At 43.0% G+C, this 18,426-nt stretch overlaps 1 protein-coding gene across 1 annotated transcript in view; it reads left to right on the forward strand.

Moving 5' to 3' along the window:
• Positions 1–18,426, forward strand: part of MAGI2 (membrane associated guanylate kinase, WW and PDZ domain containing 2) — a 747,493-nt gene that overhangs the window by 602,763 nt on the left and 126,304 nt on the right. Inside the window, exon 11 of the mRNA XM_066633432.1 lies at positions 10,469–11,104. Within this exon, the coding sequence (XP_066489529.1) occupies positions 10,469–11,104 (636 nt within the window). The remainder of the gene's footprint in view (positions 1–10,468; positions 11,105–18,426) is intronic.

Genomic DNA, 18,426 nt, shown 5'->3' on the forward strand with positions numbered 1-18,426 from the left:
GGGAAAGGGTAAGGAATTTAAAGGGTAAGGGACTTAAAGGGTAAGGGAAAGGGGTAAGGGGATTTAAATCCCCTTACCCCTGCGTAAGCTTCCTGACTCACAATGGGTCTCCTTAGACTTAGGGTAGCAATTTCACTAGTGCAAGTCAAGGAGGGATAGAGGGTGGGCAGGCAGCAAAAATAGGGGATAGGATCCACCTTTCGGTGCAAGCTCCCTGCCCCATCATGTCTCCATCCCCACCCCATTCTGCCCTTCTCCCACTGTCTTACATGCTCTGGAGCGCAGCAGGAGAACTGATGAAGCCGTTGGGAAGGCTTTGGCTTTCTTCCATTGGAAAAAGAGGACTGCAACATAAGTGTTTGTAAGATTTCATTGTCATGCTGTTTCTGGGTTGCAGTGCGGTGCAGTATGAACCTTAATGTTGCATATATATTTTTGTGTATATCTGCATTTCAGTCACATTTTAACTCCATTTCATTCATTTGCCATTAGAGACATGAACACTTTGAATATTTTTGGATTTGGATTAGGCAGTCTTCTGTTCCTTAGTTGAGAAGTGTGTGAGGAAATGTTCACACAGGCAATTTATTTCCTTTTTTTGTGGAGGCAGCTTTTAATCTTTAACATGTTTTGCTGCTGCCTGAGAACATATGCACCTGACTTAGCCGATTTAATTTGTTCCTCACTATGCGTTTTGAGCAGTCTTCTGAAATCCATGAAGCGAACATGTTTGCAGTCAGAAAGATGAAAATTACTGCTCCTCATTTTCAGCTGCTTAACTATCCACACCTTTCCTGAAATGAAAGTTGACATTAATTAAGATTTCACCAGTACCACTGTCAAAACTCTTCTCCCATTGTCCCAATTTGATGGCAACCAATTCAGAAACTTCACACCTCATAGATAGCAATAAAGAATGTAAAAAGTGTCCAAAAAGTCCTAACTACTTTTCTTCCAAAATCTAATTCATGACTAGAAATTCTAAAAAGCCTCAAGTAACAAAACTGTGCTCTTTGGTGGTTGTTATTAGACATGTTTGTTAACAGTAAGATAGGATTACATCCTAACAACCCAATCCTAAACCCAGTAGCACGTAGGGCTCCAGCACCAGAAATGGCTACCACTGGATCTACAGGTGCCAGGCTACTGCTGGGAGTCTCATCGGAGTAAGAGAGCATTTGCCCCTGGTTAATAGTCATGGCACCAATGGGTCTCCTCAAATCTGCACCTGCTTTTGAGCGGACACAGACTCGAGGAGGCCTGTGTCGAACTGCCTGGACTCGAGGTTAGGATTTGGTGGCAGAGCTTGCTGCCGTCTCCGTTCTCCTCCTGAGCCTGTTTTTCCACTCCCTCCACCCTCCTTAAACCCTGTTCAGCCCTCTCCCCACGTCCCTTCACCCTGAAAAGACTTACTCCCGCTGGTACTGGAGGAGCACCAGCCATCTGTCCATGCAGTGCTGAGGCCCATAGCCGGTGACCCCATGGCAGTGCCATGCCCCCTTATGGCACATTTGTGACACGCAGAGCTCAGTGCCAGTGCTAAGAGAGGTTAGGATTGGGCCCTCAGTCTTACTGAACACAGTGCATTTACTTCTGAGTAAAGTAAATTATGCCATTTTCAAGCACCTCTAGTTATTGTGTGTTATGTCTAGGAATGCTTGGAGTTCTTCATTCAAGCTTTGCTACCTTGTAACAAGCTGGTACTGTCTCTGAGCACATTCTCATCTCATCAGAACATAAAATTTGCACTGCCAGATGAGGCCAGAGTCCATCTAATCCAGCATTCTGTTTCCAACAGAGGCTACCCAGCTGTCTCTAGAAGCTGGAGACTGAGTGAAGACTGAGGAAAAGCCATTTCACTCACTAAACAATGTGAAATGGGGAAAAACTATGATTTGGTTGGGCTTCCTAATCTGTACTTACATGGCCACAGCTGCAACTGTACCTAGTTTTTTGATAGGAACTTGCTTCTTAGACAGACCGAAGCATCTCATTCTGCACTCAAAGACGTTTGAATGCATATTCCATTCACTTGTCAAGATGATACATTTTAAGCCTCACTAGCTTTATAACAATGAATTCATCACAGAACTGTTGAAATCCATTCGGCTTTGTGTTCAGCTAATGAGAAATGTAAATCTTTGCCAAAACTGCAGTCACTATTTCAGTTTAAGGTATATGTATTTTGAAGCAGTGTGATTTCACCTCTTCCTGTGGTTTTTTTAAGAGGAAAAACATCCATTTGCTAATTCCTACTTCTTGTTTTTGTCCTACTGAGCCATTTTTGAGAGGAATCTAGGGTCACAGCGTGGCGCAGCAGGGAAGGCAGGCAGAGATTTTCATGCCACATGGCTCCTTGCCAGGCTTCCTGTGCAGTTACAGTGGTTGCTTTGTAGTTACCTCATGCTCTGTCATACAACTAAGCCTTTAGGCTGCTGGGAGGGGAGCTGAGCTCCTTCCCCGCTTCTCAGAGCCATTACTTAGATAAATGTGACACTTCATGTGGAGGAATAAAATACAGCATCCTCAACAGCAAACGAGTTATAAATTTTGACCTCTTTGCATTATAGACCCTCCAGTTGCCTGTGCGTCTATGCAGGCGCATGCATGCAAGGATTTTTCCGCATGCAATAATCTATTTCAAAATGCTCCCGTATAGCAGCGTGGAAGACGTCTTTTGCCATGCTCTTCAAATCCACTGATGTCATACAGGTCATTGGCTCCAGGTTTTTGCAGTGATAAAAGGTTTCCAGATGCACAGCCAAGAAGTTGCAAAGCCATTTTTTACCCACTGAATGAGTAACCTTCCACTGTAAGCATGTTTATCCTTATTGTATGTGGTCTCCACTCAAAAAAGACTCATTGCTTTTGTTTATAATAGCTTGCATTTGAGCAAAGCAGGAGCTTCTCTCTTTCATAAGTTTGTCACATCATATCTAGCACAGGAGGGGGAACCTGCTTGCTCCTTGCACTCAGCATTCATTTTATGCATTCTCGCTTTGTGCTTCCCTTGCAGTTTTTTAATCGGAGCTGTTTCATGTTTTCAACATCAGCAAATAATCAAAGTCTTTACATTCTCATAATTTATTTTATTCTTCCTTTCCTTCCCCCCCCAAAAGAGAAAAAAGTTAAACGCTTTCATTTAAATAGATCTTACCACCACTGTATGCAGAATACAATAGAAATGTAAATAGCCTTGTCAGCTAATCCACATCTGCCTGTGTGTAATTACGGGATGCATGCTGGTTAAGCACAAAAATGTTGAAAAGCCAGCTTTTTAATTAAAACATGTGCACTGGGTAAAAGTAGAATTACCCTAGGTTTCTGGATTTCTTCTTAAAGCTATACAAAATGGCACTCTCTTACAAAATAGATCTGCTTCCTCTTCTTATCATGTGCAATGGTTATATTGTTTAAAATGCCCCTTTACCACATTATAAACTTATTGTGATCTTTATGGGGTTGTATCTTGTCCCTGTCCACATTCAAAGAATCTACCAAAATGCAGAAAAGGCAGGTTTTTGTTTTCTTTTGAAGCAACAGGGAATCTCGCACCAGGAGAAGCTCACATGCACAATTGGCCTACTTGCTGTTTAAAGTTATTTCACACCCTGGGCATGGAAGGGTGACACCCTGTATCCCATTCAATTTTCTGACCAGAACAGAAACAACCCAACCTTGCAGTTGAAAACTAGTTTTATTATCAAAGATGGCCCATTGCATTTTGATCATCATCAGAAAGTGCCTTGACTCATTTCAGTGGGCCTACTATTAGTAGGCTTGATACACCCAGATGTTCCACTGTACTGCCTTCAACTAAATATCAAAATAAATATCAAAATTTCCTGCATTTTCACAACAGCCTTGATCCTTTGCTGAGTAAAGCTATCTCATATTTGCTAGGAAAAGATTTGCGTTGAACAGACTACAACCCACCCTATTTGTTGGCTGTTCCATAGCATGAAATTTTGGAAGGATTCCGTGTTAATGGGTACTGCTTATTGGGGAGTGGAATATACAAATCTCCATGATCAAGAAAGGCAAATGTAAGCACAGAAATAAGCAGTGCTGTTCCTATTCTTCACAAGCCGAACGCAACATATTCTTGTTGCTTGGGCAGAATATAGTGTGAATATAGAGGTAGAAGTTATATCCTAATGATATTGCCTTATCTATCATTGGGCTGGTGGTTCAGGAGTCCACATAATTCCATATTATTTGTAGCGTAAGGCTGCTTCCCACATCACATTTGTTCTCCTATACATAACTTGCATATCTGAAAATATAGTATGGAGATGCTTTACATATGTATTTGCTTCAAAGATATATAGTTGCATCACATCTTATATGAGGGTTACGTTCTGAGATTGGAGTGTAAAGCCAGAATCATGTATAGTCAAAAATCCTATAAAGCCAACAAATATGTATTGTCTCTTTAAGAACAGAAAGCACAGGAACTGAAGGAACAGCGGCTTCATTCTCCAGTTTCATGCTCACACCAGGACATAAACAGTGGATTGGCAAGCAGAGTTGCCTGCACTATTTAAATTATTGTTTTTAAATTATGGGGGAGCGTAAGTGCATGTACTTGAATGCACACAAGTCAGACATGTGCAAGATGTGGGCCAACTGTATATGTTTGCTAGCAGTGGCATAGCTATCCCATCTGGCCCCTGGGGGCAGAAATTTTTTTAACTCCCCCCCCCCCCCCAACCTTAGGAGGCCTCATAAAAGCACTTCTGGTTTAAGGCAAAAACTGGAAGTGCCTTTCTAAGGTTTCCGGCAGACCTTCTGAAACGTTCCAAGGCTTGAGAAGGGCATGCAGGGCCTCCCTCTGCCTCAGAAGGCCTCCAAAAGGCACCCCTCTGACACCCCCAGGTGTGGCATCCGTGGCAATTGTCCCTCCCAACCTCCCTTAGCTATGCTATTGGATGCTGGCAAACCAATGTGTAAATTCTTTCTACATTTTTTTTTAGATGTAGGGGTTGCCTTGTGAAAACCATCCTATGATTTAAAAATGAAGTTGTGTTTAGTTCCATTCTCAGCATCAGATTTTCACTCTAGTGCAATCTCAGGGCTTTATTGCAATTTCACAGGCATAAGAGCCAGGATGGTGTACAGGTTTGGGAGTTGGACTTAGACCTGGACGTTCCAAGTTAGGATCCCCACTCATCCCCAAAGCTTCCTGGGTGACCTGGAGCCAGTCACTCTCTCTCATCCTCATCTACCCCACCCGGTTGTTATAAGAACAAAACGAGGAAAGGAACTATGTTCACCAACCTGAGCTCCTTAGAGAAAGGGTGGTATAAAAATGTGAAAAAATAAATATAAATAAATGAGGATATTTTCTGAAGATTTCACATTTATCATGTAAGATACTTCAAAGCAGCCAAGATATTAATTACAGGTGTCAGCTCTAGAAAAAAAAAACCTTCTCTACATTCAGATTCTCCTCCTGATTTAAAGAGCTTAGAAAATTAATCTTTAAATAAAAAAAATAAAAATGTATTTCAGCTACCATGTTACTGAGTTTATTTTGACATATTTTTGGTCACAGAAATGTAAAGCTTTCTGCACTCTATTTCTTGCTTGTGCAGAGCACAATACATACACCCATGTCCTTCAGAAGCTTTAGAAGTTGGGAAGAAATGCCAGACAATCCTGCCTTCATGCTCTGTTTGGCTGATAAGAGGGTGGTGGAGCTCTGAGTGGAAGGTACAAGCCCTGATTCTGCTTACCAGAGAGAGGTTATCTGGGGAGGTTACTGTCAGCCTCTCCAGATCTTTTCCCTGATAAACTACCATTGGAGGAGATTTAACTTCCTCTCTGATCCTAGTAAGTCTTTAATCTCAGTTCTTTCCTCCAGCCCTTATCACTCTAGCTGCTTGCCTAGGTCAGCATTACCTTGTAAAGTTTTGCTTCTTTGTAGCCTTAAGCACGTTCACTCTGTACAGGCTATTCTATCCTGGCAAGTCAGAATTTTTAGGGTAGGTCATCCTGAACTCACCCAACAAAGAATCCAGAGGCTGTAGATAAGGGCAGTTTATCCAATAGTCAAGAAGGTCTCCAGCAAAAGGTCCAGACAGACAGGAGGACACCCAGGAAACACAGGACAAGAACACAGAAACAGGAATCTTTAGAACCTAGGTCACATCCCAGAGAACACACAGCTTGCTTCTCTGAGATACCCAGCTTGGCTGCATCCTTGTTTCCCTCTCTGTTAGTACCAGCTGTCCCATGTTCTACCTTCTCTCATAGGACCACATATCTTTAAAAGTTGTCCTTGGCCACTTTTGCCATGGAGGCTAGCACTCTGCCACTGTTCCATGGTTTCCAGATGGATTCATAGCCATCCATGGCAAGCAGAGACAAGCAATCACAAAACTTTTAGAGGAGAACATAGTGGTTCTTCAGAGTCCCAGTTTGGGGGATTTCAGTGGCCTGTTTGTGTGGAACCAGTTAACTGCATCCCAGATTGGTTTCTCGGTCAGATTCCATGCCCAGTTCCTCCGCTGGCCAATCTGCAGGCCCACAGAACCTGCAAGGGTTTTTGGTGCCTCTTCTTCCAAATGGGCATCCTTGGCTTCTGCTTGAGGCCATCGTCACAGCCCCAAGTCTCATGCATTTCACAAATATAAAGAATAATAAGAGAGCACTATTTCTGCCCCAGCATAGGAATGAAGAGAGGGATTAATCATCTCAGGCAGTGGTTCTCAATCTTTTTACCACCAGTACCCACTTTTAAAAATGACTGTCTGTTGGGACCCATGAGAAGTTACTGTATTTTTCGCTCTATAAGACGCACCTGACCATAAGACGCACCTAGTTTTTAGAGGAGGAAAACAGGAAAAAAAATATTCTGAACCAAATAGTGTAATAAAATATGTCTCTCCACTGCTCTGTTTCCATGCTCCTTAGCATATTTTACTACCTCTAGTTTAAAAGGAATTTTATATGCTAGCCTTTTCTGCTTTATCATCCTTGCACTGGTAGAATGAGGTACTGTAGTATTTTTCTGCAAGTGCATTGTCACTAAGTGCTGAACATTTGCATTACCATTGAGCGACAGCATTTGCATTACAATTTGCATTCGCATTACCATTGCATTTGCATTTGCATTGAGCGCAGGCAGGACCCTGGTCAGGGGCAGAAGCACCTGCCAAGGAGGCTCTGCTGCCCTGAGAACACCTGCAGTTTTGCAGTATTCGCTCCATAAGACGCACACACTTCCCCCCCCCCACTTTTTTGAGGCGAAAAAGTGCGTCTTATGGAGCGAAAAATACGGTATTAACCTGGAAGTGATGTCATGGCTAGAAGTGACATCATCAAGCAAGATAATTTTAACATCCCCCTATGACAAAATCAAATCAATTTATTAAGTAAGTAAATAAAAAGTTTACAGTAATTATAAGTTTAAAAATGTATTTAAAATAAAGAAGAACCCTCCTAACCCTCCCAAGCAGTTGTTGATCTGTTTAGAAAATATTCCCCAAACATCCAAAGGGCTGCAATCCTATCCACACCTATTCTAGAGTTTGCCCTATTGACTATCATCGTTAAAAGCATATACATAGTAACCTGTTAAAAGTATAAATCTGTATCATGTCCCCAAATGCAGTCACATGCTATGGTAGCATCACGTCAAATACTGTATATTAAAAATAAAATACACATTGAAATGAATGGGGGCCCAACTTGAAATTGGCTCATGACCCACACTGAGAAACACTGATCTAAGTGTTTATCTGCAGCTTCTCCTGAAGAGATTTGAAACTCAATAGAGAGATAGGGTTCCACAGTCTGAGAGCAGCAACATTCCATTCTTAGCAGAAGAAGCAACACTCAAAGCTGAACCATTTTCTGAGCAGAAAAGCTAGAAATAGTTTTGCAGCTTTAGGAGGGAGTGCTTTCTTTTTCCACTCTACCCATTTAATTCTGTGGGTGGCTGCAAGAATATTAGATCTATTTTAAAGCTAATCGCAGAGCGGTGAAGTCCAATGTGCTCAGTGTACAACTCTCTTCCAATCAATAGCTACTGCTTGTATAGACATGAAATCCTAGGAGATTATGGTTGGACATTTTGCAATTGATTTAGACTTCATTTGTGAACGAGTGCAGTTATGCCTTTTCTTGACAGGCGCTTTAAATAGACCAGTAGAAAAACATTTAGGACCCAATATCTTAAAAGAAATATGTAAGCTGAGTTTCTGAAGCCATTCTTCCTAATGTCCTAGTTCACTCCTTACAGGGAATTGTTTTTTAGGGAAGCATCCAAACTCATTACCACCTTTCTGCATTCTTAATAGTTGTACTCCCAGATTTTATCACATAAAATCAGAACAGGTCTTCCTGAACGTCTTTCTCAAATGAACCTCCTTGAGGCTTAGGAGCATCTGGTGAAGGTTTACTAATGACCCAATCCTAACAACAGTTTCTGCTGACAGTGCATGTTTCACCAGCATAAACTCCTTTACGGCCATCACTAATGCGACTATACCAGTGCATGAGGCCTGGCTTCTGCTGCAAGCATGAGCAGCCAGGTCCATACTCCAATGGACGAGGGACACCCACCTGGGGAGAGAAGGCCATGTAGGGAGTGGAACAGGGTGGTGGCCAGAATAGGGCAATGACAGGCAGGGAGGCAGGCAGATCAGGCCCTGGAGCACATGACAAATCCTTACCGCCTTCCTGGGCCTGATCTGCCTTCTCAGATCAACTCAGACTTGTGTGAGCTATTGTGCTGGTACAGGTCTGAGTTGACCCACTAGGCTCTCCGGTGCCTTCCCTGAGGCAAGGGAACAAATGTTACCTTACCCTGAGGAAGCCTCTGGAGGCCAAAACTCCCCTGCAGGATGCAGCAGAGGCTGTGAGGAGTTAGATGGGACTGGGCTGTAATTGTACCTCTTCCTTTTGAGGTTAGGTTGATGATGAGGCAGAGCATGGTCTTCTCTGTTATGGTAACACATTTATGGACTTCCCCCAAGGAAGCCTGTCAAGTTGAGCTGGGGTCTTTTAGAATAATGGTCAAGGCATTTCTTGAGCAAACTGGTGGTAATTCTTGCTGATGATGTTTTGTGCATGTGTTTTAATTGTTGTTGTGGAATTTTAAAATGGTATTGAGTTGTTTTGCATTATTGTCCAATAAAGAAAAGCAGAATATAAATTTAAAAATATTAACTACTCCACTCAAAAATGCCCCAGAACTGCAAAGGACCGGGCACTGATCCAGTAAAGCAGGGGTGCTCAAACTTTCAACTTTAGGATGCTGGACTTTTAACAAGTGTATAGAAGAGATAATTTCAGCAGGTGCAACTTGTCATCCCACAGATGACAAGCTGCACCTGCTGAAATTATCTCTCCTACACAATTTTAAAGGTCCAGGATCCCTAAAGTTGAAAGTTTGAGCACCCCTGCAGTAAAGCAAAAGTACTGCAGTCAGTGTGTGGTATGTCACTGCAGAATTTTGAACCTTTCATTACAGTGTTTCACCTATGTTGTGGTGTTGTTTATTTTTAAGTCACATTCTTTGCAACTGTGTTATGCACCAGCTACTGTGAAATGTGGTGAGCTGCATTACATTCTTAGTGAAGGTAAGGGCCAAGCTAGATGTAATATTAATGCTTCATTGCCTCATTAGGAGCTTGTTTTTATTCTGACATCACTGTTACACAGGGGCTTGATTCTACTGCAGAAGTAGGCAGTGTTAACCTTTTACACCATTTCCCCACAGAAAATATCATACCCAAAGCTCCAGTGGGCCCCAAAAGTGTGCATGGGTGCCCTCTCGGTGCTAGCCCAGCACTGGCGAGCGCTGGGCTAGCACGGGCACTGGCTCAGCAATAAGCCTCGCAGACATGCCTTACAGCACGTTTGCAACAATGTGCTCTGGCTGAAAGCCGGAGCGCCAAGCTCAGGTTTGGGCTCTAAGCCCCCCATGTGGCTACTATGTTAGAGTAAAAGTAAGCCCTAACAAGATATTCAATGTCACGTCTAGATTGGGCCTCAAGAATTACCTGATAAAACTTGCAATGAATATCTATTGTGGTTGTACATAAAATCACATCTGAACAAGAAATCCTGTTTCACGCATGTGTTCAGAAGTAAAAGAATCTAGCTGTAAATATTAGTTTCTGTATGAAATTTGAAAATAATTAGCACTTTGCATTTAGCTGTGGCTATGGAAAAACAAAAACTGCACATCTCTGTGCACAAGAGATAAAAGTAATCTTTCTTTTGCTATTTATTTTAGTGAAAGTCTTTCTAAACTTCAGGCAAAAAGCATGCCACCTCTTCAATTGCCAAAATTATTTTTATTGGCAAACAGACTCCAGTCTCAAAGCATCTTAAGCCTACTGGATCAGCAGCTGCAGCAGGGTGGAGATTCCTTTGGGGATCCCAAATTTGTTCACTTTTTAAGACGCAAGTGTAGTTGAAGTTATCTCATGTCACTATTTTTTTCTCTTTCTAGGTGATGTCATTGTCTATATTAATGAAGTTTGTGTCCTTGGGCATACTCACGCAGATGTAGTCAAACTCTTCCAGTCTGTTCCCATTGGTCAGAGTGTCAACCTGGTGCTATGTCGTGGATACCCTCTACCCTTTGATCCTGAAGATCCTGCCAACAGCATGGTGCCACCACTTGCAGTTATGGAGAGGCCTCCTGTAGTAGTAAATGGAAGACATAACTATGAAACCTATTTGGAATACATTTCTAGAACTTCTCAGTCTGTTCCAGATGTAACAGATCGGCCACCACATTCCTTGCACTCCATTCCAGCAGATAGTCAGCTTGATAGCACATTCCCACCACCTGTTCACGATGATAATGTATCAATGGCTTCTTCTGGGGCCACGCAAGCTGAACTCATGACCTTAACCATTGTGAAAGGGGCCCAGGGCTTTGGCTTCACTATAGCAGACAGTCCCACAGGACAGAGGGTGAAGCAAATCCTAGACATTCAGGGATGTCCTGGTTTATGTGAAGGTGACCTCATTGTTGAGATCAACCAGCAGAATGTACAGAACCTGAGCCATACAGAAGTAGTGGATATACTTAAAGAATGTCCAGTTGGAAGTGAAACTTCTTTGATTATCCATAGAGGAGGTAAGTCTAGAAAGTCTGCACAATTACAATAATATGTATGAAAGGATCTAAAATATGCTTTCTATATCATTTTGTGTTTAGAAGAAGATTCTCTTCCTAAATCTGGGAGGAAGAAATGTAAAGATAATGAGACATGTAGGCAAAATGCATCATGATAAAGTCCCCTTTTTTCTTGTTATGAGATATTAAACACACATCAGTATTTTTGTTCTGTAAGTGGAAATATAGGTTCTCTGGCTGTCCTGGCTTCCTTTTCTTTTCCTTTGTTTCCTTTGTGTTTGTTTTTGTTTTTCTGCATGATGTTTGTATTTCGAATGTTACAAAATGTTTAGTGTTGCAGTATATAAGTGTAACTCTCATATATGTTTTGGGTCTATGAGATCTAATGTTCAGTTCAACTAAGAGTACTGTACATAGGTCACACAGAATAGGGTTGCTTGTGTTATACATTCACACATAACATTTTCACAGGTGTCCATGCTTAGTTATTGGTTCTGGGGTTATTCTCCAGGTTTTAAAAGATAATCTATGAATTAGTCCACATTAACGCTGCAATCCTATCCACACGTACCTGGGAGTAAGCCCTATGGACTATAATGGGATTTACTTCTGAGTAGACATGCATAGGATTGGCTGTAAGAGATGCAATTACAGATTTTATTATTATCTGAATATATTACTTAGATCTCTACAAGGCTTTGATGACCAGTTACTGCTGATTAGTTGAAAGGGAAGTTACTCCATTGAATTAAAATTGACTGAGCAATCCTGCCCCCTTCAAAAGCGGGGAGTAATAGTATTATGTAGTAATAGTAATGTGTAGAAGAATAGTAATAAGTAGATCTGAATAAATCCTGAAATCATCCTACATATTGTGACTGATAGTCTTTCAGCACCTCTATTAAGCAAGCAATGGTAGAATTTTAGAGCATGCAAAAATATACATTTCAGTTGAGCAAAAGTCCTGCTCTCCTCCAGCCCAGAACATACATGTGCACACAAGGAACATAGGTTGCAAGCAGAATCTGCCCTATACCCTCAACTACCCTCAAGCAACTACCATGATGGGCACAGTTCCATGAGACCAGGAAATGTACTTGAAGCAGACTATCATGCCTTTCATGTGGATCATCCTGAAACTTGGTCTTCCCCTTGCACTGCACGCAGCCCCACACCTGCTGAGGACCACCCTCTAAACACTGGGGACCTAGGGAGGAAAGGGTTTCCTAACTGTCCTTTATGAAGCAATATGACAGTTGCTGTTTGAAGAGAATTGCCTGATTGCTTTGGGATTCAGTCAAATGTTATTGACAGGGAGGGAACATGTTATTGACATGTTCTGTGACAGGTGTGCAGAAAGAGACAAGCTTGTATCCTAGGACTCTAAGGAAAGACAATCTACCTTGATTTTAGAGGAAAGGACTCTTAAGGGTCCCACTTAAGAGACACCACCCAAATCCCTGACAAAAGGATGGCAGTGAAATAAAAGCACAGCCAGTTCAGATGTGGCATTGGTGAGGAATATTAAACAATGTTTATATAGAAGGTGAAATGAATGGGAGCATCTAATTTTTTGATGAAATCCACTTTGATAAGAACTTTTGTTTTTGCTGAATAATATAAAAACTAGATCCAGAAATAACATCTTATGGCCAAGGGGTGATTTCTTACTTTTGTGAATAGCAGTCCTGATGGAAAGTATAATGTCAATATCTTTGCACATCACTGCTGGATCTTATCAATACTCCATTGTAGTCTAACCCTGTGTTTTGACTCTAAAGCAGGGGTCTCCAAACCCCAGCCTGGGGGCCAGATGTGGCCCGCGTTAAGCCTCTATCTGGTTTGCAGCCAGCCTCTTGTCCCCTGAAATCCTCTGGCCCACTCAACTGAACATGACCAGAACTGTGCTCTGATTGTGTCTGGAGGGTGTTCTGAGGGCCAGAGAGGTTGAATGAATGAGCCCATTCATTCATTTATTCACTCATTTAAGTTCCATCTTTAATTTATTTATTTAAATTTTATATTTAAAAATTTTTCCGGCCCTCAACATCACACCAGATACTGCTGTGGCCCTCTGGCCAAAAAGTTTGGAGACCCCTGCTCTAAAGTAACAAAGCTAACTCAGTAGTGATGACACAGTAAAAAGACGTTGTGCCTTGAAAGGGTATGTATTTAACTACATTTTAATATTAATTAATTAATTATGGGAGCATTAGCTAGCAAAGGAGATAGTGATCACTTTAAACTGTATCAGTAACCTCTTAATCAAAGTTTGCCTTTTGCACACCTTGCTGAGATAGACTTTTCCCATTGTTCTGATGTTTCTAGAGTCTGGTACATATGTATGTACAGGTGTGCACCAGTATCTATAGGGGTTCTGTTTCGGAACCCTCTGCAGTTAGCTGAAACCACGGATACTGGGGATGCCCTCCTGCCCTCCGGAGGCAAGGAGGGTCTTCTAAGCCTCTGAAAGGTCTTCTAAGCTCCCCACATATGTCTGCCTGCAGGTCTCAGAATGGCCATTGAAAAAATGGCCAAAAAAAACACTTCTGTTAAAAAAAAAACAAAAAAAAAACCCTGGAGAATTAAGCTATTGTGTTACTGGTATTTAACATACCAGTAAACAAACAACATTCTTTGTGCTTCTTTTTCATGTAATGTAAAAATAGCAAGCTGAATATACAAATAATTTCATTTCATTTCTGTTTCTTTATGGTCTTTTTTTAAATAAAATTGACTGGTGATCTGTGCCATATTCTGAAATACAATATTCTTCTTTCCTGTGTTGACTGCTGTAATTAAAGAGGGAATGTACTACATTCCCTAAACTAAAGAGGGAATGAGGACTGTCAACAGTTCTTAGAGTTTAACAGAATATCATAGTCTTGGCATTTCTGTGTGGTACAGCATAGAAAATACATTTTCTAATCTTGAAATCTTGCACACATAATCCAATCCTTACTGTAATTGTGAAAACTGGATGGGGAGAGCAAAGAGCTTTCTGGAGGGAGAAGAGACTGTCTAACAAGTCTGAATTGATTTTTGGAGGAAAAAAAAAAATTTCCCCCCCCCCCCCTCAAACCTAAAGGTTAGCGTGTTCAGTTTAAAAAAAATGTGTCTGGGAAGAGGAACAGTTTAGCCCTGCACAGGCCTGTCCCAAGGGAAATGCTACCTGAAGCCCCTTCTTCATGCTGCTACACCCGTTGCTGTTCGAACATGTGGGCGCACATGTACCCACTCCCATTTCAAGTTAGAAACAGAGAAGGAAGCCAACAACAATGGCAGTTGCCCCCACATTAGCGCACTCACCTCCTCCTCTGCAAGCAAGAAGGAGAACAATGATTATGGGTGGCAGCCATCCTCTTATTCCTCTCAGAGGAGGAGGGGGTGTCTCCTTTCTCCTCCACATTCTCACTCATGGAAGAGGAAAAGAAAATGGTTGTGACAACAACAGTGATGGTGTTGGCGGCGGCAGAGTCAGTGATCTTTCTAATACAAAATCACCACCACTCAGTGGCATTGCTAGGGGGCGAGGGGTGCTGGCCACACCAGGTGACACGCATGGGGGGGTGACATGCTAAAATCATGGTGGTTAGGAGCAATACCATCATGCTATATACCGTTGGATGCAGAATTTCTAGCGGAATGCAATGCAAAAAACGAGAGTGAAATATCTCCTTTCTATCAAAAGTTATGGTCATAAAACCAGAAAACGAGCCCTATGGAAACTGAAACTGAGCTGTATCGCGCATTTACTCATGAGCAGGTGAACTTGTCTTAGTCCAGTGGTATTCAAACTAGGACGTCACGATGCCCCAGCCTGTGGGTCCCGGTCTCTGTCCCCTTAAGGGGCAGGGGCAGCCAGAAGACAGGGGGAAGGCAGCAGCACAATCCGCAGTATCGTGATGCTCAGGAGGGCTGCAGGGGCTTGGGTGCACTTGCCCAAGCCTCCTGCAGCCTCCCGGGGGTGCGGGGAGCCCTGCGCAACCTTCAGCAGGGCTCCCCAGGTCAGGAAAAGCGAAAGCAGAGCGATTGTGCCCCACTCCGCAAAACCGGAAGCGGAGCACGATCACTCCGCTTTCCCTTCTGATGGGGCTGCAGGGACTGGGGTGCACTCACCAGTCCCTGCAGCAGCCGTCCCTGTGTGCGGGGAGCCCTGCGCGAGCGCCTGCAGGGCACCCCAGGTCAGGGAAAGGGAGAGTAGGGTGATTGCACTTCGCTTCCGCTTTTGCAGAGGCAGAGCAGATCGCTCCACTCTCCCTTTCCCTGACCTGGGGTGCCCTGCAGGCGCTCGTGCAGGGCTCCCCGCACACAGGGACGGCTGCTGCAGGGACTGGTGAGTGCATCCCAGTTCCTGCAGCCCCCTGAGCGACGCGATCCTGGGGCTCACATCGCTGCCTTCCCCCTGCCCCTACTGCCTCCCCCCCACCCCCGCAAAGACTTACTGTGGGTTTCAAACTCCCGGAGAGTTTGAAAACCACAGCCTTAGTCTGTCGGAAAGGGCAGGCCAAGGGGAATCCAGCGACACCAGAATGGTCCTGATCCAATGAATGCAGCCCAAAAAAACACCTGAGAAGGAGGTCCCTGCCTCCAAGCAGACAAACGTATTGAGCCCTATGGAAAGCGAAACTAAGCCAAACAATCATGTTTACTTGCAAGTAAGAAAACTTGCCTTGGTCAGGCCAGGCAAAGGGGAATGTGAGGCCACCAGAATGGTCCGATGGGACTGGAGCTCAACAAATGCTCCAGAAGGCAGCCTCTCCCCCCCCCCCCACGAAAAAGGATCAAAACAGAGACTTCAGCTAATAAGGCGAACTTTTTTGAGACTTGCAAAGCCAGGTGGATCCTGACAGTGATCTGGTTTGAACAGAAGATCTTAAATTGAACTGGGCACTGGGTAGGGCTGAAAACCTTGCTGATTTGGGCAGGGGGGGGTATTGTAGGCAGACTACAGAGGAAATTCGCTTGTGGAACAGGACTGGCTTCTGCTTATTTAATTGTTTTACTTTATTTTATAATTATTTAGTTTAATTTGCTTGATGATGTCACTTCCACCATGACATCACTTCTGGTGGGTCCTAGACAGATTGTCATTCTAAAAAGTGGGTCCCAGTGCTAAAAGTTTGAGAACTGCTGCAATAAGATGTTAGTAAGTTGACACCCTGGGGCAGGTGACACCACTAGTGACTCAGATCACTAAAATCACAGTTTTAAGGAATATCAATCAATGCATAATTTCATGCAGAATATGTTCTAGCTTTGTTCTATCAAAAGGTACAACCAAAAAACCAGTAGGGGGCGGGGCGATGGTACATCACCATGCCCACTGCCCACGGTGTTGCCCTACCACAGCATGGGGGTGACGCGCTGGCCTCCCTCACTGGGTGACACAAAATCTAGTGATGCCACTGCCACCACTGCTGTTGCTATACACCTCCTCCTATGCCCTAGCTTACCTGCTTCCCCCTTGTGGTTCTGTTTTGAAATAGCATAGAAAAGTGGGGCAAAAGCTGTGAGAAGTGGAAATGAGGCAGTGCTTCTCCCAGCTTCCTTGTTGCACCACTCTATTTAAAACTGTGGCAGAACCAGTGGCGTAACTAATGAACGTTTAGCCCAGTGCAGAGCTCAAAATGATGCCACGGAAGTGATGTCACAACCGGAAGTGACATCACGCCTGGGCTTTTTTAAAAGTGCAGATTGGGGAGAAACCTGCCTCCTACCCCCAGCAGCTCACCACTCAATTGATCTGCCACCTCCCACCAGCCAGTGGCATAGCTAAAGCAGCTGTCTGCTACATGGGATCAAAGAAGATTCTGTAGCCCCCCCTTCATGACAAAATCAAATTTAATTAAGTAAGGAAATAAAAAAATGTACTTTCTTAAGTAAAGAAATAAAACTTATTGATTCGATACACTGTGCTGGGGTGAAGAGGGATGGTTAGCATCACTTGAAAAAGTGCCTCTTTACAAGTTAGCAGGAGTAACTATATTGAGATACATGGAAATGAGAGCTGACTCATATTAACACCTTATTTGGCTCTCAGAACAATCAGTCTTATAGGTCAGTTTTGAGTTGAGGAAATCCACATTTTGTTCCTTAAGGCAGTTGTGTTTTCGTTTTCTGGTTAATTGGCCATAACCTTTGATAGAAAACAGATATTCTAATGTGGTTTGTTTCATTGCATTCTGTATTAAAGTACCTTTCCAATAATATATAACATGATGGTGCCATTAGTACATACAAAGATTTTCACAATTTTGACCATGAGTGTAAAGCCCAGCTTGTTGCCCCCCTAAAGCTTGTTGCTCGGTGCGACTGCTACCCCCTGCACGCCCTTAGCTACGCCACTGGGCAGAGCAAATTGGAACAGGTGAAGGATGCAAATGGGGGCTAGGTGATGTGGCCTCAGACATGAACAATGAGTGCAGGATGCTACCTGCACCCATCTGTTGCCTGAGGCAGCCTGCTTCACATCGCCATCATCACATGTACAAGAATTATTCTCCCCCTCTGCATAAAATCTGTTTCTAAAAGTCATGTGACTCCCTGGAGTAAGTGTCAAAACTGGATTCAGAAGTGGAAAAAACAGCAGTTGGGACTAGGTTAAACCTAGTTAACCACATTCCAGTAAACATTTTACTTGTTCTAGGTGTGCTTATTTATTAAGTTGTTTTTTCCCTCAACTTTCTGTTACAAAACGTACCCCCACCCCACCCAAGGTGGCTAACAATTAAATCACAAAATATAGCAACAATTATTATAGTTAAAAATAAATTCAGCAACAAACAAATATAGATGGCATTACAAAGTGGCAGAAAAAAGCTAAATTTGTTAGACACAAATACAGCTATGAGTAATTCTCTGTCTGAATCTTCACTTTAATGAGTCTTGACTTATATTTAAAGTGTGTTTTAATCTGGTAATAAAAGGGCTCACAAAAAATTGCACCTTGAGAACTGTGGTTTGAGTGGATCTATGCAAACTTTGTGATGTGACAAAGTGGTTGCTTCAGTATGCAATCTAACTCCCAAGTCACCTGACAGTTGTTGTGGTTTCTCTGCTTTCAGCACCTCTGTGGTAGTGCAGTGCAAGTTTGATGTGTGTTGAACCAGTTGCCCTTAGTGCTTCAGCGTATGCTGACCTCTGCACAGATCTTCCCTCCTCCCACCCCATATTCTCTGTACCCCAATTTGGAGATGAGAATTGGCTTTGGGAAATAGCTTACTGGTGGCCTGCTTGTTGAACCATATCCTAATGCTTTTTATTGCTCCTTACTTCTCCCATTTTGCTTCCTATCCAACCTTCTGTTCCCCCTCCTGTTC

The sequence above is a fragment of the Tiliqua scincoides genome, chromosome 7 (assembly GCF_035046505.1).
Source record: "Tiliqua scincoides isolate rTilSci1 chromosome 7, rTilSci1.hap2, whole genome shotgun sequence".
Lineage (NCBI taxonomy): Eukaryota > Metazoa > Chordata > Lepidosauria > Squamata > Scincidae > Tiliqua > Tiliqua scincoides.